At 37.2% G+C, this 25,395-nt stretch overlaps 1 protein-coding gene across 1 annotated transcript in view; it reads right to left on the bottom strand.

Annotated features, from left to right (window-relative positions):
• Positions 1-256: 256 nt before the first annotated feature.
• STAG1 (STAG1 cohesin complex component) overlaps positions 257-25,395 on the bottom strand; it is a 182,608-nt gene continuing 157,469 nt past the window's right edge. Inside the window, exons 24-35 of the mRNA XM_005143055.4 lie at positions 23,136-23,228; positions 19,386-19,560; positions 16,994-17,133; positions 15,152-15,253; positions 13,509-13,657; positions 12,326-12,454; positions 8,289-8,494; positions 6,733-6,904; positions 4,083-4,193; positions 3,761-3,875; positions 2,620-2,700; positions 257-2,525 (exon numbers count right to left, since the gene is read on the bottom strand). Of these exons, the coding sequence (XP_005143112.1) occupies positions 2,502-2,525; positions 2,620-2,700; positions 3,761-3,875; positions 4,083-4,193; positions 6,733-6,904; positions 8,289-8,494; positions 12,326-12,454; positions 13,509-13,657; positions 15,152-15,253; positions 16,994-17,133; positions 19,386-19,560; positions 23,136-23,228 (1,497 nt within the window). The 3' untranslated portion in view covers positions 257-2,501. The remainder of the gene's footprint in view (positions 2,526-2,619; positions 2,701-3,760; positions 3,876-4,082; positions 4,194-6,732; positions 6,905-8,288; positions 8,495-12,325; positions 12,455-13,508; positions 13,658-15,151; positions 15,254-16,993; positions 17,134-19,385; positions 19,561-23,135; positions 23,229-25,395) is intronic.

Here is a 25,395-nt window from a genome sequence, read left to right as displayed (position 1 = left end):
AATTTCACAATAAACCCCTCCCAGATCAACCAAAATCCAAAAATCCACCACAGGAGAGGGAAGAAAGAGCAGGCAGGGTCTTCCTTTGCGCTGCAGCTGAGTGGGTGAGGTTGCTTATGGAATCTGGGTGTGAAGCCTGGACTGCGAGAGCCACCTTTCAGTATTTCCTTTGGCTACTAAGAAATGGGATGGTAAGATGTGATGGTCCAAAAGAGCTTTTAAAAGAAAGTTATAGTGAAGAGGGTGCTCATCATACTCATGATTTTGAATAGTTTATTAAATGAAAGGTGAAGCATCAGTTTTAAATTGTACAAAAGGAAAAAAAAAAACCTCATATTGTAAATGTACAATTTACAGAATTACTAGCAAAACCAATCAAGGAGACACTCATAATACAAAAACCTATTGACTGCAAACTGAACTGGAAACCCATTGCAGGTACCGTGATAATAAATGTTTGTTATACAGTATTCTACAATGTTAAATTAGGAATCAGTTTTCCACACAGAGGACTGTGAAGCACAAGGTTCGTCTGAGACTATGACTCAAACCAGGCAGCATTTGTTATGCTACTATGCTCACAGGGTTACTGTGATGACAATTTAATGCAGCCATTCCTGCCCACCCTATTACTTTTGGAGTGGACAGAATAAGAAGGGAGGTAACGTGATTTTATAAGGTTCCAGCTACGTCTCAGGTTTTATACATTACCCAACCACCATCTGAGGAATGGCTGAATTACCTAGTCAAACATTTTTGGCAACCATGTCTGAGAACTGCACATGTTGTAATAAACAAACCTCAGCTGAGTGAAAGGCAGGTTTGTTTTTAAGATCTTTTCTATCCCAGAAAGCACTGGGCATTGATGTGTTGGTTTGTTTTTCAACAAGCTTGTAACAGAAAAAAAGCTCCATGAGTATTTTGCAGTTGCTAAAAACACAGAAAAAAGCACCCCTAAACCTGCTGTGCTCCAAGTGGGTCAATCTGCTTCATGTCTCAAATGTTAGCATTAGAATGCAGAAAGGAAGATTAACATTTTGGGGCTGATTCTTTGAGATCCTAGAGTCTGTGCAAGTCGTGGATGGGCAGCACCTCTGGTATTGGGCCAGTTTTAACTAAGTAGCAGCTACTAGGCAGAGTCATAATGGAATTCCAAATTATTGAAGACATTGAAAAATCTCTTATTACAATGACTTAGCTGAGAATGTTTTGGGGGTTTTTTGATGTTTTTAACTTTTCTGAAAAATCATATTTAATTTCCCCCAAAGAAATAACTCTTAATATGCACAGTTAACACTGAAAATGTAGCTGTATTCCATTGTAAGCTTAAGAACTTCACCATCTAAGCACAAATTTCTATGCAGCACATACAGTACTTCTAACTGGCAAAATTAATTTACAAAAATAGCGGAAAAGGGTATTTACGGCATGGAAAGTAGACTTTCTCTTCTTTTATGGTACAGTTAAAATTGCTTTTAGTTATGCTAAAGTGATTCCTTTCCCCCACCCTTGACTTCTCTTTTTTTGTTTTTGACTAGGAAAGTTGCTGTTTATGTACCTTGGGTTGGCAGGGCTTGAAGTAGGTAGTAAAAACAGCAAAGTGATTACTTGAGAACCATTTGTGTGTTTTACTGAGAATACTTTATTTGCTGGTATAAGTTGCTAAAAATGCACAGAGCAAGTACCAATAGAAAATTTACTGTTTTTGTGTCCCCGTGTGCTATATAAAATGAATGTTACACAGCGTCTGTTGGAAAAGTGGCTTCACGGACATCTCTTACTTTCTGTCCCATTATAAATAAAAATAAATCTTCTCAAGAGTATAAAATCTGGGTTTATCATATCAGAATCTGAAATTTTTTGGCAGAGATGCACGTCATTAGAATTCTAACCTCTTCTACAAGAGTGTTCTTCTCAATGCCTATGAGAGGATATAAGCGTACCATAATGTTAATCAAATCCAGTGTGTTCAAAAACACTTTTCTGTAGCCAGAATGACCTGCTTATAGCATCATCACTAGTCAATGGCTGATAGGCATAAGTTTAATACAAATGGCTAGCTCTTAAAACATAAAAAGGCAAATGTTAAAACTGTTTTAAATTGTACAGCAGAAAAATAAAGTTAAAAAGTTCTGTTTTCACTCAATGTTGTTTTCAGAAAACATATGTAGAACAGTGTTTATTTCGACAGCTGTCTAAACAATTTAAAACTTCCTCGTCATCCGGAAAAAAAATATCTGTATTAGGACAGTCAAGAACAGGGATACAAATGATTTTTCAGGTCAGCCCTTCTGAGGTGACTGGATTGGCCAACATTCCTTTCTGTCATTAAGAAGTTCCTCTTCTTTCTGTCACTACAAAAAGGGATTGACCTCAATCATTTGGTTAAAAATCAAACCGTATCACATCAAAAATGTGGTTTTCATACAAGCTATCACAGTATATAGGCCTCTAGCTCTAAACAATAGAGTTCCAAATTTGTAAAATGTCTTCACCAGACTTCAGAACATAGGCATTCCAAATCCCTAGAAAAATGATGTAAAAGACCATAATCAATGAGGTGTAACAGTCATCAGAAAAAACGCAGATAAACAGGAAATAATACTAGTAAAGCCTTACTGAATCGTCCTCAATGATAGCTGCGGAGTCAAAGAAGTCTGGCCTCAGTTCAGCCCGTTCTCGCCGGTTTCTTGAAGGTGGCTAAAAAGAGGAGGTAGCAAGTTTAGAACACAGCAGCAACTGTCTGGGTACAAAGGATTCATGTAGCACTGCAGCCAACAGGTGCATCTGGCTTTGGGCTTTCCTAGGTCTGATACAAAGGTAGGGTAGGCACTGGCATAGCAAAGTGCTTCTTACATTCATGCTTTATTTAAGGACTGGGGTGAAAACTCAAATGATTTTAAGTCTGTGCTCACAGCTAAGGACAGGCCTGAGGCTGTTGCTGATGTAAGGATGTTCCTGTTTTTGGACTGTAGGCCACACTGCATAAAACCTGTCCTTTAACTCTCTTTATGCTTTTAAGTTTATGCTGAAATTTCAGCTCTGACCTTGACCAAAAAAATGGGTTTAGAACAAAAAAAAGTACTTAAGATTTCATAGTATTTCTGAGAATTAAATCATTTATGCTGTCTTTCCCTAGGAACATAAGAGTAAATGTGATCTTCACTATCTTGATCAAATTCCTTCATTTCCTTGCCTGAATTACTAGTGAAAGAGAGATTTTACTTACTTGATACTAGCAATAACCTTGGTATTTGGCAGCAGCAACTGAATTACTGCCTAAATATTCTTTCTAAGACATTACAGCTTAGTCCTTAAGTAACCCCTGCCTTACTGTTTGGATGTAAAAGGAGAAACAGGAAAGGACAAAAATGGTGAAGAGAGTGAGGCAAACAGGGTTTTTTTCCCTATTTTACAAGTAAAAGGCCATCCAGAGGGCCCTGGAGAGATGGGCCAATGCAAATCTCATGGATTTCAAGAAGGCCAAGTATGAGGTCCTGCACATGGAGTAGGGCAATCTGAAGCAAAAATACAGGCTGGATGGAGAGCAGCCCTGAGAATGATTTGGGAGTGTTGGGTGATGAGAAGCTCACCTTCCTGAATCTGCAGCTGTAAGTTCTAGGGATCATTTGGATCATTTCTGCTCTCTCAGACAACAGGAAATGTGGCTCAAAATTTTGTAGTTTTTTTGTTTGCACTTCTAAAATTCCTTTTAAATTACCTCTCATCCATTGTAAACTTGCTGTTAAGATTTACTGACCAGATCAATGACCATCGTGTCCTCAAATTCTTCATTCATATCCTCTAGCTGACCTCGTGAGGACATCATTACATCTTCAAAGATGGGCTCAGCATCATCTTCCATTAGACCTCGTCTGATTAAATAATGAGAAAGAAAAAGTCATTTTCAGGCATTTCAACTTCACCCATGATTTTCATCATTACAAAGAATGCCTTCATTAACAAGAGGTCAAATGTCACAGAAGTTGATGGCAGCAAACCAGAAGAAGGTGACATTTAAATTAAGGCACTGTCATCTAAAATGGTTCTGGGCTAGAGATGAGGATGCTCTGAACACTTACACTGCATGCCTTACACCAGTTCTCCCTTTCATGTAGTTCATGGCTGTCCTGTCCTTTCGATTTAAATCTTCTAGCTTCTGTTGGCCCAACCAAGATATCTGCATCTGGGGACTAACAAAGCAGTGTTACGAGTGTGAACACAAACAATTTTGAGTTGGCTTTTTTAGACAATATCTATCTACTTAAGTATTGTGTTTGGCCATGCTTGAGATGTAAGTATTTAAATCACATCCTATCATTGTACATGTCTTTGGGATACCCTTCCAGAACTTGTTTCCTCTCACTGAATGTGTGCACAAACAAAAAAATTCCATTAATTGTAATAAAACCAGCTACATAAAATGGCAACATCACGCGTTCATTAGCATGACACACACCTGAAGTGGGAGCACTACTAAATTCTACTTCACTGTCACAGGCAAAATATGAGCAAGAATAGATCCAAATTGGCAGCTGACACACATTTTTAAACAAAAATGTCACACAACATGAAAACCAAACTGCTTTTAAATATATACCCTGATTAGCATCCACTTAAGTTAGCCCACCTGTAAATAATTTAAATGCTGTACCATCTAAATCCAGTAGTATACAGCAGCAGATCTGATAAGATTTGTATATTGCAGCACATGGAAACAGTAGTAAGCTAAGGGTAGCTCTTCTTCTATTTTATGAGAAGTAAATAGCTTCTACTATTTACTTAAAATAGTAAAATTTTACTATTTTATTTTAAAATATTTATATTTTTAAATTGTTGGATAATTTTGTTGAATTCTGTTAAACAATTTTGTTATTTTTTGTTATATTTTTTAGATGATTTTGTTAAATTGTCTTAAATTTAGGTAACAGATTAGATTTTTGTTAAATATTGTATGATGATTAATTTTGTTAGATGATTTTGTCTGATTTGGTTAGATAATTTTGTCATCTTCTGTTTAGTTAATATTTTTTAGATAATTAAATTTAGTTAGATCTTGTTAAATTTAGATTATTTTGTTAGCTTTTATTAAATTTTGAACAATAATTTTGTTAGGTAATTTTGTTAAATTTAGTTAATTCAGATAATTTAGATTCTGTTAAATATTGTTACATGATATTTTTAGATGACTTTCGTAGCTTAAGTGTAGTTAGTTTTTTTAGATTAATTTGGTAGCTTTTGTTAGATTTGGTAGCTATGGTTAGCTTTTGTTAAATTTTGATAGCTTTTGTTTAGTTCATTTTGTTAAGATTATTTTGTTAGTTTTTTGGTAGCTTCTGTTAAAATTTGGTAGATTTTGGTAGCTTTTGTTAAATTTAGTTAATTTGGTTAGATAATTTTGTTAGATTCTGGTAGCTTGTGTATATGATTTTGGTAGCTTTGGTTAGATTTTGCTAGAGTGTTAGATTTTGGTAACTTTTTTTAGATTTAGTTAATTTTGTTAGGCGATTTTTGTTAGATAGTGTTAGCTTTTGTTAGATTTTGTTAATTTTAATTTATTTTGTTAAATTGTAGTAGCTTTTGTTAGACTGTTGTTAAATTAGTTAATTTTCTTAGATGAATCTGGTAGCTTTTGGTAGATTGTGGTAGCTTTTGGCAGATTTTGTTAAATTTAGTTAATTTTGTTAGATGATTTTGGTAACTTTTGTTAAGATTTTGTAAAATTTTAGCTAGATAATTTTGTTAGATAATTTAGTTAATTTTTTATTTATGTTTGCAGAACATTTTACCTTCTGAGGCAAAAATTATCATTATCAATTATTTAGAAAATACTATTTTAAAGAATATTACAGAATGCAGGATGAAGCAGGAAAGTTTATGATTAAACAGGGATCAAGCAGGGTGACTGCATGTTCAGTAAGAACTGGGAATCTGGGGAACATATATCAAGAAAAACACAGTGGACAAAATCTGGAAGAAAGCCAAGAAGCATAATCTGGCTATTTTATACTGTACTACATTGGTTGAGACCTTATTCATCTGGTGATCAGAGCATGACTTTTTAATACAGCTAGATCAGCACATTCAGCTATAAAAGTTACAAAAATAGTCTCCAAAACAGGTATTGCTATTCTGTATCCTCAAGTTAATAGAAATAGCACATAACAGCATTCTCTCAAGATGTGTATTCTGAACGTACTGTTATATAATAACCAACTTTTTCTTCCCCCTCTAAATGGAGGTCATAAAATGGGAACTGAGTGAAAAAAGCTATATATTATTTAGCGCAAAATAAACTTGGCAGAGAAGGCAGTTATCCCAGAGACAGGCAATACTAGCTCAGCAGCTAGAATTGGATTGAAGAGTTAACTTACAAGAAATCATTAGGATGGCTGAAGACCAAGTGCACTACAACAGAGGGCAGAGGGGAAGAAAAGAGAACATCTAACAGGTCTTCCAGGGAAACACTTCAATCCAACCTGGGGCCACAAACACTAGAAAGATTTAACCATATGGTTATGCTATGAGATAATTTTTACACACAGATTTTCTACCATGCTTTCATGACAACACTTTCCTGGGAGCTGAAAATAAAGTATTGATAGCCAAGACCTTTCCAGTTGTTTTTGCAAATAAATACTGCATCTGTGGAGCCACTGATTTAAGACTTTCTGTGTAAATAACATGTAACTCCTGTTCCTGGCTCATTGTGATTGAAATTCCAACACTTACTTGTGTAAAAAATCTTGTTCAGATCCCTGCTCCGACTCATGCTCCTGGATCTGCTCTCCCATCTGTCTGGTGTTCTCTCTCAAGACAGTTGAGGTGAGCTGTGGTGGTTGCAGTGTCCCTGGAGTATGTATATTTTCATTCCTGTTCAGCCACGAGCCTTCTAGACTCTCATCTAGAAAAAGGACATTTTAAATTAATTACACAGTCCTGATAAGGGGCAGTGCAGCGTTACTGCTGTCAGGATTTGTTCAGCCTGCTCTGAATACACACCTCCCATTTATACTGACAGCTGCTGACACACTTTGCTACAGTTAATTTTAGTTGCAGCACTCTCTCCAAATCTAGGTTTTCAACAGTTTAGTAGCTTTTCAAACAAGTGGATAAATGCTTGAAATTATAAAGTTTTAAGCTCTCATTTAATTTTGTGTTCTTTTAAGGTAGGATTATTACAGCTATTCTCAGGGAATTCAGAAGTCATTGCAAGTATCATACTGTAGCACTACCTATATTATTGCTAGGTGTCTTGCATACATCCACCGAAGATAATTAATTGCCAGTTACTGAGTTTAAAAGTTAAATGTAAGACTGTTAATCTCATATACACACAGCAACCAAGATACAGGTAAATGCTAAGATGAGTTTGGAGCATAAACCCCCCAAATCTGGTCAACCTCAGCAGCTGAATTCTGTGAAAATCATGGCATCCTGAAGGAAGCGAAAGAGGAAGAACGGAAGTGGTATTTTATCTACCTGAACTCCAGGCTGGCTATGAGAAACTGAAGGACTTGGTGCATGTACTGCTGAACAGAAGCGCTAGTGGAGAATGGGCCAGATTGTAGAAGTGCCTATGCACAAACTTTTAAAGACTATTTTGGGAAATTCCTATGTGTTACAGGCAATTGGCTCCTTTACTGAGCAGTTACTACCATAGATACTGACCTTAGAAAAATCCCTGAAGTTTAAAGATCCCTCTTACAACTACTCTGTAGTGAAACAGTAAATTTATATTCACAGAAGTATACACTACATCATACGGATGAACCAGCTGCAAACTGGTGAGAAATGTGCTATCATAGCCAAATTGCCAATGAACAGGCCTGAAGTCACAGAAAGAGCACAGATACACTTGATATCGATACCATTTTAAACAAGAGAAGGTGTCTTTTTAGGCATCTCCAGTGGTCCTGCAAAAATACAGACCTGCATCAGAACTTCAGCCTTGGGTTTGCTCTGACACCCTGTTAACTACTAACAGCTCAAGACTGAAGCATAGGCAGAAAACCAGAAGTCCATGACTAAGAAAGGTGTAAAGCAGATAACAACCACCTCCTGTTTCCAACTTCACTAACAGCTTTTAATAGTTCTGAATCTGCAAAGACTTGCAATGGTATTTCCCATAAACACAGGTCCAAGCTCAATAGGAACTTGCAGCTGTCTTGTTTTTTACTACATACAGAATATATCATACAGTTCAGCAGTAACTGATAAACTATAAGAGCTCCTAAAAAGGAAACTTAATATAGGTACAAAATGAGACAATCTAAACCCACACAAACCTTCTACTCTCTTTTTGTGGAGTGGTGGCCGTCCTTTCTTATTCCTCACTGAAGAGGCTTTGCTGCTGCTGCTTCCACTGTTAACGGACATTCTGTCATCTTCACCACCTGTAACTAGTGAGTTTCTATAGGAAATGAGTGGAAGCCATACATCTTCTCTTCTTTCCATCATCTGTTCTGTCAGAAACTTCTCCAAGTAGGAGTGACTGAAAATAAAAGACAATGAGTACAGAGACACAACACACTGTTCCCTCTTTAATTAATCTGCAGCCCCAAATTGTGGTGTTGAGAGCTTAACATAAATCCTGCATGATGTTTCATTATTTTAATTTAATCACGTATGCTGATAGGCCATTGTATCTTTGACTAATTAAGGGTACATGGCATTCCCTGAAAACAAGCTAACACATTTAATAATGCACAGGTTACTCACAGATAAACAATACAAAATGTTGTCTCCCCAGCATCTTCCTCCCGCATTTGTCTGCGATCATTCACAGCACACTCTACTTGAATACCTTTTTCTGTTTTGCTTAATGTGGAAGCCACCTCTATATATTGCTACTGTGTCAACAGACAGACTGAATTTAGAACCCCTATGGTGAGGATGCAGGCTATCCTTTAACATCTTGGAACAAGAACAATGGCTTCTTCTACAAGCAATCATTTTCTGATAAAACAGTTGAAAACCTGTTCCACTGCCATGAAGACGTCCAATACACACACATTAACTAACTTAAGGGTGGAACCAAACAAACTCCCTCCCCTGTGTTTTCTGTCTGCTGTTTTATTAGTGTGAATGCTTCTTCCTTCCCATTTACATGCATACTGAGTAATACCCAAACCCTGCACTGAAGGGCAAATTGTTGGGTTTATTCTCCTTCTCTTTTACAGAGTGTTAACACTTGAGTGTTTCATGACTTCATAGAATCTATCTGCAGAATAGTAATGGAAAATGGGAAGTTTTTCTGCATCCAATTTATATTTATAGAGTGCACAGGCTATGTCCAAATTGTGAGGAAGGAAAAACCACAGCACTTAAGAGTTCTCTCCTGAATAGATGCCAAAGGTGAGATAACTTTTGCTCAGCATTTTAGAGGAGCTTTGTAGAGGTAGTTCTCACCAGCTTCAGCAAAGATAGAAACTCTCAATTTCTAGGAGTTGGAACACCTCACTGAGCTCTGTCTGATCTCATGTCAGACACCCAATAGTCAGTTGTCCAGTCTAGGCTAACAGTCTCTATTTGAGAAAAATAAATGGAAAAGAATGCCTCTACAGGGCAATTCACTTCCCTGGTATCTTAGATTATTCCTCAGAAACTCCCTGCCTGCATCTCCCTTGTGTGATTGTAACTGCATTAGTATAAATCTTTCTTTGCCAAGTATAAGAGTGTGGCACCTTAGATGTATAGTTTTATATTAAATCCATAGATTTGAATATACCCATGTGACTATCACTAATTGTGGAGATTACTGATAAGCCAAGAAGTCAAACAAATAAATAGGATCAGAAAACTAAATGAAACCAATGTTGCTGCTCCATTCCCAAACTGGAAACATCTCGCTTTTCTCCTCCTAAATAAAAAACCCCCAGCAGTAAACCAGAAAGTAAGTAGGATCCCTGTAAAAGAGCAGTATTTGCTGAACTGTGACAGGACGAGTATTTTGTACCAAGGGCAGGTGACACAATGCAGACATATTGGGCAGACAAGTCATTTTTACAAGGTAGGGAAGCCAAGCTGAAGGACTTAGGGGAGACAGGCAGCTCTATGCTCATGAGACTTTCAGGGTTATTCTAGAGCACTCCAGACTAACAGCCCATTGCTGAGTTTAGGGACAGTAACTCGGCAGGAGACCGAGCCGGAGCAGGAGGTAAAGGATCCTGCAAGCAGGACTCCTCCACCAGATGGTGGTCACGTACCTTCCTGTTCATAGGCAACCTCTTCAGAGGGAGGGGGAAGAGGTCCCTGAGGATTGGAGGAGTAGTGCTACAGAGAAGGGCAAATCAACTCTCCAGAGTATAGCTGGGTATGTAAAGTCAGTGAAGCACTACGGGCAATGCAGCCACTGCCTGATGGGTGCAACCATGACACGTATGTCAAGGAAAAGAATGTAGATTTCTCAAGAAGACATCTTTACTTATAAGCAAGTTATCTTGACTCTTTTCATAGTCACCACAGCCAACGGAATCCAGGGCATGTCTGAATTTATCCTGAAGCAGTAATTTAGCAAAGATTAGATAGGTCCTTTAGGGCATGATTTATCTGTTTTCACTGATCTTCAAATTCAGCAAAAGTAAATAGTTCAGAGACAGATGACTACAATAAAGACAGATAAAATCATCAATCTTTACAGTCCTGCAAAGAAGCCAGTGGTTGTGTGTGCAGGCACCAAGGAATGGGGAACCCTCGAGAAGAAATATGAAATGACCACACAGAAGGCAAAGGAACAAGAACTCCTCACATACTTAGAATTTCAAGGATCACGTCATGTAAACGGTAGACAATGATGTAACTTTAACTTTCAGGCACTGGACAAACTTATGGAAAGGATGATGACTGTCCATGAAGGATAAACTTCACAAAATTAGACAGAAATCAGGCTAATGGCACTTAAACCAACAGATACAGGAGAATCTATGGTTCAGCTAGGAAGATGGTAATAAAATTCTTTTATCTTTAAGGCCTGTCCAGAAGAAAAGGCCAAAGGCTGTCAATATTCACAGATATAACAATGAAAAGCAGTGTCAGACACTGAACGCCAAGCTAGCCCAACTAGATCATCCAGTTCTGAAGCTCATTCAACTATTTCTTCTACTATGTTTGCTGAATTGACAAATGACTGATACAATAAAAAACTGAAATTAGTTCAAGTGTGTATATGTTAAAAATCATACAAAATTAATAAAGATACATTTTTATAACACATATAAAGCTGTAGTATTCAGAAATATTTACCCTAAATAAAGTCCTTTAAAACGTCTTCACAGAAAAACTACAGAAAAGTTTGACATAAAGAGTCAGTTGAGGTAGTTAGACTAGATATATATTCTTAACACTCAGAAAATTGACTGAAAAGATATCTATAACCATAAATCATAAGATTTATGAAGATTTCACTTTTTAAATGGCCATAAAGCTATTCAAAGAATTCAGTTGTACACTGGGCACATAGTGCTTGGCTGATTTGTGACTGGAGACCTCTTCCTTTTTCCCTTACTACTTCTGTGCAGCACCAAATCCTGGATATTTCCACATAACATAAATGTACGGTATTCTCTCTGCCGTGACGCTGACAACATGTCCGTGCTGTGAAATTTCCCTGAATAATGAAGTTTTCTCTTTGCCCATTGTGATGATATCCACAGCCTCTCTTAACAGTCTGTTCAAATGGTGCTCATAACACAGCTTTTCTTGCTCTTTATTCAGATCTTATCAACACTACCCCTGCTTTCACCTGCTGTAATTACCACATCAAATTCAGGCTGCTTGTTTTAGCCTGTCAGGTCTCCAACACCCTGCTCTATCCTAACCAACAAGTGTCCTCTCCAAGCCTCTTTCTCTGACCTGTTGTGCCAGTACAGAAGCCTTGACAAACCTTTATTTCCAAGTTTAACTCAATAGATTAAACTAAACAACAAATATACTTTTACATTTTAGGTAAGTATCTAACAGAAACAGATGTTAACTGTGGTGTTCACAGGCCTGTAAATGTCCTGCACTGCTAACATTTAATTTCCTTTTAATTCTAGCCTGGAAAAAGACAGATTTTTATTTTCAGTGCCCCATGGGAAATTCTAAGGAACACTGTTTTGTGAGGTTTCAAACACACCTCACCAGTGGGTCCGAATCTGCTTTTCTCATTCATTTTTATTACTTTAAAATATAAAATGATCAATAACTGTGTATGTGGAATGTCTCACTGGGAATTCCTATAGCCTGTCAGATCATGAGAACATCAAATCAGAGAGCTTCAACACACACTACACTGATTAACAGAGCCCAGCAAAACCCACAGAAGAAAAGGAGAATTACTTACACAGTCTTTTTATCCTGTCGCAAGAGTTTAGAAGAAAATTCACTAAGCACTTCAAGGAAAGCAAGGTTAGGAGGTGGATAGTCTTGTCCTTTTTGATTCTGGTATTTGAAGGCAAACTCTATGCCATCTCTACAGTAAAGAAACAGGAACATTTTCAGACGTTTGTAATAAAATTTAAAAAATGTTGTATGTCACGCAATTCCTTATATCTTTACATCCCATCATAACTTTTTCTTTTCTCCTTCACTGCCTACAGGCACCTGCTTTTGGACAAAGGGAAGTCGAATGTTCTCTCTCCATGTGTGAGGATTCAGTGTCAAAGGCAACATCCCTCCAGTCACATGCTAAGAAGGGACTTACTGCAATCTAAGAACTTGTCAGGTGCTGAAAGCTCTGCCTCAGCAGGAATAGCCAATGGGCTCTTGATTCTGCATGAAGCAGAAGCTTGCAATAAGAATAATACGTAAGATACAACAAGATCTTTTGCATTAAGAGTCAGAGAATTGGCATACCAGAACATTGATGTGTGCACCTCTGCCTTATCTTTGCTTTATCATTTGAAAACAATTTACTTTCACATTATCTGATAAGGGCGTGTGCATGTCTTGAACTTCTCTTTTGCTTGGTACAGGGAAGTAAGTACCTGGTAGCATTTTGATCATGCTTTGCTCATCTTAGTCTTAACAACTTAGTCTCTGAGATAGCAAACATTAATATTTTAACCTTTTTATGGCATGGGAAAGTCAGAATATAAATTCAGTAGTGCCCTTCTACACTTTCCGATGCAGCAGTTATGTAAGAATCTTAAATTCATTTAAAAAAAACCCCTAGAATTCAAAAATATTTTGAGTATCTTTTTATAAAAGCCCTTGTTGCCTACAGAATCCAGTGGTGTGGTATGAAGAACCATTTACAGCTGTTAGATACAGTCCACACAAATATATATAATACCAGTGTCTTTACCTGACATAGATGAACACAGCTAACCCAATAAATTCCAACAAACAATTACATAGCAGCTAGTTTTAATTCCTTTCTTATATATACATATGTACAGCTCCCACCATTTTTCTACATAAACTATACAGGAGCAGTTAAGATTCCATACCTTTAGAAAAGGGATGCTCAGCTAAAGGTTTCATCTGAGGCAATATAAAAATCTAGTTTATTTAGTACCACTCACTTGTGTAGTGTGGCCACAGCCTCTCTTGTCTTGATCTGATCCAAGCCAAAAGTGAGGGCAAACCGACGAGCCAGTTCCTTAATTCCACTAACATGGGCAGATGTCCTGTCCAAATTGGGACCTTGCTCCTGAACAAGCTCATTAAACAGCTAAAGAAAGAATTTGGTTGTTAAAATCTGTAAGTTAGAAAACACTTGTCTTGAGAAAGACTTTTGTTCTTAACCTGTTCTTGCTAAGAGTGGACATGCCAATGACATTTTTCTCTTATATTTATCTTCTAATCCACTGCCAATTGTCCCCCATCTTGTGCAGATGATAACCCTTAACCAGAATTTTGCACTTACCTTCACTGAATTGCATCTCTTATTCTCCCAACCCATCAAGGTGGTTCTGCATTCTGATGCTCTAAAATACCTACATCACCATTAGATCAGCATCTTTGAATTTAGGAAGCAAAATTTCTGTTCCATCAATCAAGACAATACCTTAAGAGTATTACTGAGTAAATGCCTTTGGAATCTGCATGGTAATGCCTTTTCAGTACAATAATGGACTACTCAGTAGTTTTCCAGTCAGTTCTATATCTGTATCTATCTTTCTGCTATTGCCATTCAGACCACATTTTCCTAACTTGTTAATGAGAATATCAAGAGAGACAGCATCAGTCACAATATTAAATCAAGCTGCATTAAAGCTACTGTTTCTCTGATCTCCACAAACTCTGTTACCATATAATTAATGAATGCAGCTTAATTTGACATGATTTCTCCTTCACAAAATCCTACTGGCTGTTACCTATCACTCAGGCACTTGCAAATAGCTCATCTAATTATTCCCCCCCACCCCTGAAATTATACCAAGCTGACTGCCCTATGGCACCTGGCTTCTCCCTCTCCAAATTTACAGGCAGGAACTACTTTGAGACCCGACAACTCTCCTGGAAGTACATCTGTTTTTCTCATGTTTTCACAGATCATTCTCAGCTTCCAGATTGCTACAGAAAATCCCTGAGGACTCTGGAATGAATTTTGGGAGGCTTCAAAAAGATTTGAAAACATTTAGTTTAGAGAAGTGATTTCTTTATGTGATGGATATAGTTAGTACTTCAAGGGCCTAAATGGTATTTAGTGAAGCACACACTTACTGCTGTTGGCAGAACAAGGATGGATTTCATCATTAAGCCAATAATTTGTGGTTGATGTAAAGTACTATTTTCAGGGGAAAAAAACCACGTTTAACCACACTGGAAGACTCAAACAGATTAGCCTGAAGTTTGAAAAAATCAATCTGTATTTAGACAAAATGTAAAGAAGATGCATTACTTCCAGCTAATTAAAAGAAAAAGTCATCCTCATTCTTCTTGCTCACTAGGTACCAGTAAGCAAATGCTAATACTCAGCTTGGACCAAACTGCCTACAAAGCTCTTCTCTCACTTTCTTCCATTTTCATCTGACCAAAACTTTCCCAGTGTGGTCTTCAGAGAGATTAGTGAGACAAATGAGTACTGACAGCCTGAACTGAGGAGCAAGAAGATCTCTTATCAGAATTGCAGTATTTTCGCTCCATTGTAAAGGGCATCACAGAAAATCCTGTCCAGTACTTTTTGCAGTGAGGCATTTCTTACAAAAATCAATAGTCTTACCTGTTGCAAACTGAGAATGAGCGTCTTTGCACACTGGATTTTATCAATTTGCCTTGTTTTGCTCAGGGTTTCCTTAATGATATCTCCATAGTCATTGTAGTACTAGGAAAACAGGGAAAAAAACCTCTTTATATCCTTAAATTGAACTTCTTACACAATTGCTTACATTTTCCTGGTAGAAAGATTGCTTGTGGTTCTTATTTTAAAAAGGCAGCAGTTGCTAAAAACCCTAGTCTCAAATCCCCATCTTTTGTGTGAGTGGGAGGCAATGTTTCAATATCAACATTTAAACTGATTGGCAGCCTGTACCCAGTGATAAGGTAAGGAAATCCTCTATTTGTTATTATCTTTATCTAAAATATGTGTTGAAAACCAAATGAAAGAGTATTTCCTACCCCGCAGTGAGTGTTTGATGAAAGTGATCCATGGCTACAGATTCTAAGAAACACCAGTACACTGAGCACACAAGTGTGTTCGTGAGTAGTTGCTCACAGACATGAGCACACAGGTGTGAAGCCCCATGTACAATGCAGGTGAGTTAGATGGCCAAGAAAGAAACCCACTGAAGCCAGAAAACTGAGTAAGAAATTAGCCTGTATGAAGTGCTGGTTTTCTTGATGCTAGAGGAATGGTTGCTGAAAACCAAAGCCTTTGGTACTGACCATCTGGGTAGAAAAAAAACTGTATAATCATTAAAACTTTCAGGCTGAGAATACAAAAAAATCTTTTCTAAGCAGTATTCTTTCAGCCTCATGAAGATTTCTGCACTTGCATTCACTTATTTTCATTCCCTCTAAAATATTCCTCCTGCCTTTATTGGTATAGAGATCCTTTTAGTTTGTAATCTAATTTAAATTCAATTTCTCTCACTCACCCCCAATCTCAAGAGCAGGAGGGGTGTGGGGAGAGGAGAAGCAGGGAGGAAGCTAACCTGGATTGTGACAGCTTCAGTTTGAAACTCCTGCTCTGGAAAAAAAATCCCTGAGCAAGACTAAGCTTGAGCAGTGACACAGCTGATGTGTGTGTGCATTGGGGATTTTATTGTACTGCTGCTCCTGATGAACAGGAGGAGGAGGACTTAAAGTCAAATCCTTTGTATTTCATATCAACAGCTCAAACGCTGTCTATAGTACAGGACCTACTCTCCACTCTGTCTTCAGCTTTCCCTCTTTGATTGTCAACTTTGTGATGACTGATCCCTTACAGGCAGGTTTTGTGTGGCTTTGGCAGTGTCAGGACTGCTAATGTGCCTGGTTTCTGGCAGGTAAACTCACCAGATCACGGTGCAGTGGTAGCTGCACTAAATTTCATTGAGCCTAAACACTGTATGGAAGCAGCATAAGTTGGCAGGACATTCAGTTAATGCACACCTACTTCGAGCAGTACTATATAGAGCTTTTTCTCTTTTACTGCTTTCCTGTTTAAGACAAGCTTTTCTCAAAAAATCAACCTGCTTCCTTATAGCAAGCATCAAGACTGGGAGACTGCCAGTGAGATATGACACTGAACAGATAACTGTCATTGAGGATTCTAGGACTGAATTTGAGAGGCAGAATAAGAACTTCTCCGTAGAGAGGAGCCTCTGTGGAATCACTCAGCGCCTTGTAGGACCAACTTCTGGCACTCCTGCTACACAGGACAGGAAGTTCAGAGCTCACTGCTTCTCAATGGCAGAAAAGGAAAATAAAGGAATTTTGAAAGGAAAAACTATTAAAAAAATCAAATAAGGCTGAATAAGCTTTCAAAAGTGTTCAAACTTTTACTGCAGTGGAAGGGTGAGAAAGAAGAGGCCTGACACTACAGACTGTTCAGTTAGGAATAGGAGAGTACACTGAGCTGTACCTTCATATAGTGCTTGAAGATATCTGCTGCTGCATGCATGTCCACAATGTCATAAATTATCAGCTTACTAAAGGCAGCCAAAAGGTTTCTCCTCTTATGTAAAGCTTCTATTTTGTTGGCTTCATCTTCTTCATCTCCCTCTGAAAGCAACAACAATAAAACATTCATAAGAAACTACAATGTTCTAAAGCTATGTTATCAAAGAGCAGCTTCTGGAAAAAAAACAGGTCTTTAACATGGAGAAGGGATTGTTGCTAAAATGAAAAGTGAATTCCTGAGTCCTGCCTACGGTAGGACTTTCAGGAAAGCTCAGGAACATGACATGCTAAATGACGAAGGATGCTCTCTATAGTCCCGAGGAGGTACTGAACATAATCCCACATAGAACCAAATCACTTATTTCCTTTATGCTGTAAAAGGCCATGGAAGAGACTTCTTGAATGCTTTTTGCTGAACTTATGAAACACAGGACATTTGGAGATGATTCATTAATGTAGCTAAGCTATAAAAAGTTCCATGTAAGGAAAATAAGAAGCATGCCTGGGATTTTCAGATATGAAATTGATGACTCTAAAGCATCAATAACAGGAAGTTACACTGAGCTGTAAGAAACATTAATATTGAATAGCAATGTTGTAAGTATTAAATCCCCATGAAAGACTCCACTCTGTGAATGAAAATGAAACTACACACAAAGAAATGTTAAATACAATATATATAAAATAAAAACATATTGCACAACTTAGGTAAGAAAATTAAATCAGCTGTCACAGTTGTGATTAAAGTAAATATTCTCTGGTACTGAGAAGACCTTATTCTTGGAGGGAATCTTCCAACCAGTTTGAAGAAGTACAGAGCTGGGCAGGGGGAGGATTAAGTCACGTATGTGATCAGAGGAAATCTCTCATGAGTGGAGTTGACTGTAACTGTAAGCACATTTTAATACTGACATGCTTTAACCCACAGAATTGAAGCCAATTAGCACACACCCACCCCTTTTCTTAATTCATTTTTTATCACTATTGATGTGTTCTGAATACCAAAAGTTATAAATGGCCAGACTGACTTCATGAGTCAGAGTAGCATAAAGGAATGGAGATTACACATAAAAAGATCTTGATCCATCTTTTTACAACCTTCCCAGTTCAATCACAGGATGTTAAAGAACAGAAAAAAAAACAGACACTGTCCTCCTAAAGTCTATCTTTGATGTATTATTCTGAACACTGAACTCACAGAGTATGATTAAGTGCACATGGATTTCTGATGAAGATGTACTTCAAAACGTGATCTTCCCAGGAAACCTTAAAGAGATGCTCAACAAAGATGCTAGCTACTGAGGAGCTGGGGAGCTAGAAAACTGAAAGCACCTTTAGGCCCAGAATGCATTCTCCAAGATGTTAGTTCTACGTATTGCTGTCTAAAATAGCCCCTGTGTGTCATGCTGACATACAAATAAGTGAATAATGCGCAAATTCAGATGATGTGCCAAAAAGAGCACTACAGTACGTACTCAGCAGCTCTTTCACACAGTTTGACTATCTGAGAATCCATCACTGTCCAAAGCTATTTAGAATTTGGAAATTGGATACTTCTGTACTTGCATTTAGATATTTATAACTCACAGCAGCAGCACCGAGTGATCTAAAACCAGACCTAAATGACAAATCTGCCTCTCCTTGACTGATAGACAAAAACCTGACGTTATCCTCTGAGGAGGTAGAGATGGGGTTCACCTCCAGCTCTGGCCTCTCAAAGTGCGGCTACACTCAAAGGCCTAGGAATAAGCAAGGAAGTAAGCAAGCATACTTGATACTTTTCCCAAGTACTTTCCTAGTCTCCAACCACATCAATGATGTCCTAAGCTTGATTTTATTATTCTGGGGGAGGAGGAAAAGAGGTGTTTATTTAGTAACTGCAGTTCCTTGAGGCCTTCTTCGCCTAGAGCTTTGCTGGTAAGGTTTGTCTTCAGGATCCTAGAACTCTGTTGGGTAACTCTAAAAGGTTTCTCTATGTACTGTTCCATTATACTTCTTCCCTTGAAGCCATATTAAATGAAGCCTGCTGCTGAGATAAGACTGTACTGTTCTGGAAATAAATGTTAAGAAAAATATAGAACAGTAAAAGAAGAATAATTTTGCCCAGATTTATGGCATGTAGTTACAGACCAGTCCCATGCCTTCTGAAAATATCTTTTTTTTATCAAGTGAACTTTTTAAGCACATATTCTTCTTTAACACAGTAGTACTGAATATTGAATATTTCATATTCACACCTCCCAAAAATAAAGATGGAATAATTAAAAAACATTTGAGCAAACTCATCTGAAAATTCTGTTTTCTTCTTGCTTTTATGTATGTTAAAAAGTAGAAAACATGGAAGCTAAACATACCCATGCTCTGGTTTTCATCATCTTGGTCAATGAAGACATGGTCCATCACAAAACTGAGAAGTTCTGACTGGAGGCCTGAATCTGGATTGAACACCAAAGGCTGAAGACCTTCTCGGCCTCCAGTCATCAGCTGATGACTAAATATCATCAAGAGATCACAGAGCAGCATAAAAGCCTGAAAGGCAAAAGAGAATGAATGCAGAAAGGAGTGTCAGTAAGTACAATATTTAAATCTATATAATATACAAAAATATGTATTAATATATATTTTATATATTATATTTATATATAAATATATAATTTATCTAATTTTCAGATATGCCCTGCTATTATTAAATGTCTTTAACTGTACTCAATTGCAGTTGTTTGTGTGCTGTGAAATGTGTTTCCCATAACTTTAAAATTTGATGTCTTTGATTCCTATATTAAGTTTACTACCTCTTTCATGTCAAAGGTGGATCCATATCAAACTTCTATTTCTTCCCTATGAGAAAAATTCTAAATCTACCTCTGATCCAAGAACTGTAGTCAAATTTAGAGTAAAGAAAAACCACCTCTTTTGATAAGCAGTTAGACAAGTTAAACATGCACAAAAATAAACATTATGAGAGAAAATCCAAGCTCAGTCACTGTCAGATCCTGAAAAGACAGAGAAGTAGCTGCAGACAAATTCTTGGCAGAATTTCATCAAATCTCTGCAAAAAGAATCAAGTACCTGCACAGCTTTCAAATCTAGATAAAAACCAACCCCAGCACAACTCTTGATGATTTATGCTCATTACTGTTATACCCTCACTACTTGAGAACAGAGAGAGAAGGCAGCTATTACCAGCTTGCTTTCTTCAAGGGCTTATCTGCATGTTCTCATGCATGAGAATAACACTGTTTTCCCCAATGGCTTAAGTCAGTGTCATAGCCAGCTGTATTCATTTGCATTACACTCAACACCTGAGCACCTTTCAGAAAGTACTTTTTAATCATCTTTTTCTGTCTTTAACCTCAGGTTCTGAAAACTCAGAGGATGGTTCAATGTCTGCCTGTGTAAAAAGACTCCTAGAAGGTCGATGTTGGATGTGTTGTCTCTTCCCCAGAAGCCTGCAGGAGTCTCACTTAGGGCAGTGTCAATCATGATTCCCAGGTAGGTGGTAGGCCAGGGGCCTTTTCAGCTGAACTAGAGGTTGTGGAATAACTCTGAGAGTCATGAAATCCAATGTAGGCTTTAATTCAGTCCCATATTCCCCCTTTACAAAGAGCTGAACAGAAAAGATAGTTAAATGTGTGTTTAACACATTTTTGAACCAAGCCTAAGGAAAAGTAGCGAGTGAGAGCAATCTGGTTTATAAACTTCCAGAATGAAATCTTTGTGAAAGCTGAACATCATAGCAACTACCTTCTTGGACTATGTTATAAAATCTGAATGAGCTGTATTGAGACAAGAACAAACTCATTGTAAACTATGTTCTACTTAGGCTTTGGAAATGGATGCCACTATTTGGGATTTTTTTATACTGGATCCAGAAAGTTGTCATTCATTTCAGTGATGATCTCACCTGTTCTAAAGTCCTCTGATAGTCAACAGAATTTAGGCTCAGCTTAATGCAGACTTCTAAAATAGAGCACATGAATAATGCACTGAATTATTTATACTATTTCTGTCCCATATAAAGACAGCAGTGGGCTCAGATACAGATGTCTGTGCATTGTAGCTATGTAGGCATTCAAATAGTCTAGGAAATTTTGAAATGTTTGAGTCATGTTTCTATAAAACTAATAGGTTTTTTCCTTCCTTTGGTACATACATTGATCTTCTCTGGAAAGAATGCATAGATAAATGATCAAATGAGGTAGGGAGACAATACAATGTACACAGAATTCTCAAAAAAGAAAAAGCCAGTAAACCAAATGGATTAAGAAGCAGTCCTGCATTTGCAGCAATATACTTTTCAAGGAACAAAATTTAAAGACCAGAGAGGTGTCACTTGGAAGGGACCTTTGGTCTAATCTACTCTGACTGGGACACTCGCTGTCTCTAGGTATTTGGTTGTGGCTTTGTCTTGCTGAAGCTTACAAGCTTCCACAGAATTGTGAACTGCAAAGGAGCTTCTAAGAAAAGTTTAAATCGCCAATGAAAAACCCAACATTGCGGCTACCAGTAATGAGAGAATAAAAACGTGCTGAGGTTTATCAAGAGCAAAGAAAACCACTGCAGCAACAGGAAGGATCATTTACCAGTTATCGATGTAGAAAAGACATTTGTGCTAGTTTAAGCTAGAATGGTTGGCATTCCCATGAAGGCGGATGATATATTGACATTATATGATATTAATAAAATATACCAAGAGTAACTACTTAGAATATAGAAAACCAACTACTAAAGTTAAATCAGCTGGAAGACAATGGCACATCAGGGTCTTTTAAAAATGCATAAACCAGCAACATCTATGAGCCTTTTACATTTATACTGGTCAAGTTGCAGAATGTGTAAATGCCAAGGAGAACTATCTTTCAAAAAACTAGAGAGGTCTTAAGAAGTATTATCTTTTAGAAAAACACAAGCAAAAGCCACAGGCCAGTTATTTACAGTCTGCAGAATCTTGGGAAGTCTGATAGAAATGCAATTTGTAGACAACTAAAAGATGTCAAAAGACTTGATACAAATCAGCATCTAGCCATAAAATCTCAGCAAACAAACCAGCCGTTTCCTTTTCAAAGACTGAATTATTTCAACAAGCCCTTCGATTTAATATCTGTTATTTCAATTTCTAAACACATAGAGCAGAAGCTTCCCATTCCATGCATGCATGGCTTCCCAAAAATCTAAACCAGAGAACTGGATAAGTAAACTGAGCCATAGAAAAATCTAGTACCTTATTACGCAATCATATTTCACATATTTACTTCTGGCATATGTGTGCATGCACATACACATGCAAGAGAGATGCATGCACTTCAGTTTTCAGTCAGCTACAAAAGAGAGAAGGAAAGCAACCTAAGCTATTATGCTTATACTGATGAGAATCTAAAACACCTTCCAGATATTTATATTTCTATAATGAAGACACTGTTTAAATACTTAACTCCGGTTTCTCAAAAAGATGTAACTATTTGTGAAGTGACCATTTTTTTGCACAGTGTGAGAAAACATCACATTCTTGGTGTTATTCAGAGTATTTTTGTAAAATGAAGTAACTTTTTTTCTGCTAGAAAGCATGCAGTACTATGACCTGCACTGCTAGAAGCCTCAATTTTCTCCCATTAGCCACAATGGGAAAGAGATACAATAATTAGTATTAACCCCTGCATTTAACTAAATTATTAGGATAACTAATGAAATACGATTGAGGCTTCACTTTGGCAGGAAAGGAGTCACTCTAGACTCCCTATTAGTCGATAACAGGTGGAATATATCCCAAAATATACAGAGGAACATGCAGCCCATTTAAGGTCTCAGTCACCCTCTAAAAGTGCCTATTTCAAGCAATTAATAGTGTCTAAAGGAACAGGCTTTTATTTTAGGCGATTCAGATGATTAAAGTTATGAGAGCTGAACATGAGTTTAAGCATCTAGGTAATCCTTATATCAAAAATGAATTTGACATCAGCTGTGCTTTGAAGGTTCTTTTAACACAACTCTTCTTACGGAGTGTGTGTTTTATTTAGACCTAAGTTTTAAGTTTGATATAGTGTCATCCTGAGTTGCAGTTTAATATTCACACTTCTCTAAAAGCACATGACAGACATTTCCTTTACCTGTTCTTTGACTGGAGTGTTGACATTTGATAAACATTGCTGGCAGACAGCCAGAAAGGATTTCACAGTTTTCCTCAATACCAACAAGTCCTCCTAGAATAAACATTAAAAAGGGATAATACATGGACATTAATAAAAGGTTGACAGGAAAAATAAAAATATGGTCATAATTTCATACAGTCAATCCTATAAGCTGGCCAAACAAAAAAGGCCATGAGAAAGCATTCTACTTATAGAGCAGAGACCAAGCCACTAATTTTCAGACAAGTGACCCAAAGTTTCCCTGTAATAAATAACAACAATAATAACAATAATCATCATAGAATACACATTATAAATAATTCTATAACAATAATATCAATAACAATAATAAATATTATTACAGTCATTAGTTAAATTGTCTGTATTTTACCTTGAATCTAAATGTAACATTCAGAACAAAAGGTTTAATACCTCAAGGTCAGCCTACCTGATGGTTTATAAAGAATCCTGTACTCAGAAATAAAAGATGTAAAATACCAATGAATGTCTCAAGTTCAACGAAAGCAAAATCCTAACTGTCCACAGACATGGGAAACATGAAGGCAAATCACAGAAATCTGATGAGTTACAGAAGAAGAAGGGAGGACTGCTGATCTGGAGAAAAAGGGATTTGTGGGTGGAAAAGATAAATGAATGACTGCTCTTGATCACCTTGCTAAACAGACAACTGATGCATTATTTTAAATGTGGGTGCCAGAAGTGGTAGGCTCGATAGGAAAGCTATGTACTTCAGTCTGGCGAATTAACACTGTATCCTGATGAATTATTTGGGTTTTTTATGAATAACAAAATAAACTAGTGAAAACAAATCAAAACAACATACTTTCCTCCATGATACCTCTACCAGCTTTCAGACAGAAGACAGTGTGCCTTGCAGAACAACATCCAACCTAAATCTAAAAAAAACCCTGAACAGGTTTATTTTACCTATTAAATGTTACTACATGTAACATTTTCCTTGCTAAAAATGCCAACATCTAATTATGCTGGCTGTTCAGTCCATGTATCTTATTTCTAGTTTTAGCATTTTTTATTGCTTCCTACTATAAGATCTTGTTACTCTTTGTTTACTGTAAAGCCATTTTGTTGTCCATATGTTCTTCCTGTACTGGTTCACAACAGAAGGCAGGTCTGCAAGCATCCAAAAGCACCTCAAAGTCTTTCTAAATTTCTGACCCTCTTGCAATGTTCGATAGAGTGTGATTTTCTGATATAGACTGAAGGTCTACCAGCTACCTCACCTTCCTATTCCTAATAATTTTTTATCTGATCAGCCTTCTTGTTCCCAGATACAAACCTTCCATTTGGCAGCATTACAATACCTCGTTGGGTTTTTAGCTGTATTTTGTTTACCAACTGATCTGTATAATCTGCATTTTAAATGCCTTCACTTTCCCTCCTTTGATGGTTGGTAAAAATTACCAGATTTTATCAGAGAATGGATGTCTCCTGGAATGCATCAGGAGCTATCCCACTGGGTGATGATTTCCAACCTACAGCTTTTTCTAATGTATTAATCAGCTTTGAGCTACTGAATAGCAATTGCATTAAATACACATATTCACCTGAAATGCAGTGTGATACCTAGCATCTTACAGAAACTGGTATTTCAACTGTTTTTCTTATCAGTCAAAACCACAATCTTCTCAAGAACAGATTTATTTGTTCCTCCCAGTCTTATCTCTTGGCCATGTTCATTCTGCCCTTCAGCCTTGTACCAACTATGTTTTCTGTCAGCCAGCCCAACATTTTACCTAGGACTGATGTCAGGCTTCTCAGTTTGCTCCAACATAACCATCTGATTTATACTTTTCAACACTGGGGTCACAATCACTTTAATAACTTCCTATCACAATTATCTTTCATTTAGATGTTAATGAATTCAACAGAGAAACGAAAACCTATGAAAAATCCCATATAAAGGTTAAAAAGTGAATGAGTGTGGTTCCTATTTTTCTGTCACAGAATGAATAACATACAGGTACACATTATTTATTATCCTCTCTCCTGATAGCATGAAGAAGATTACAGCCAGCCAAAGAAAGCCTGACTGAACAGAGCAACTGAGCCATCTGGAACTCTTCTAAATTTGGAGAAATCCCCAGACTACTACAGAGTGGTATTTTTCAAAAGAGAAAATGGGAACTACAAAAAATAATTAGATTTTCAAGTCTTTTACCATTCTCAGGCACACAGCCAAGGTCCTGCCTGATCTGCT

Source organism: Melopsittacus undulatus, chromosome 6 (genome assembly GCF_012275295.1).
Source record: "Melopsittacus undulatus isolate bMelUnd1 chromosome 6, bMelUnd1.mat.Z, whole genome shotgun sequence".
Lineage (NCBI taxonomy): Eukaryota > Metazoa > Chordata > Aves > Psittaciformes > Psittaculidae > Melopsittacus > Melopsittacus undulatus.
The sequence above is the reverse complement of the archived record's forward strand: the minus strand, read 5'-3'. Positions and strand labels throughout refer to the sequence as shown.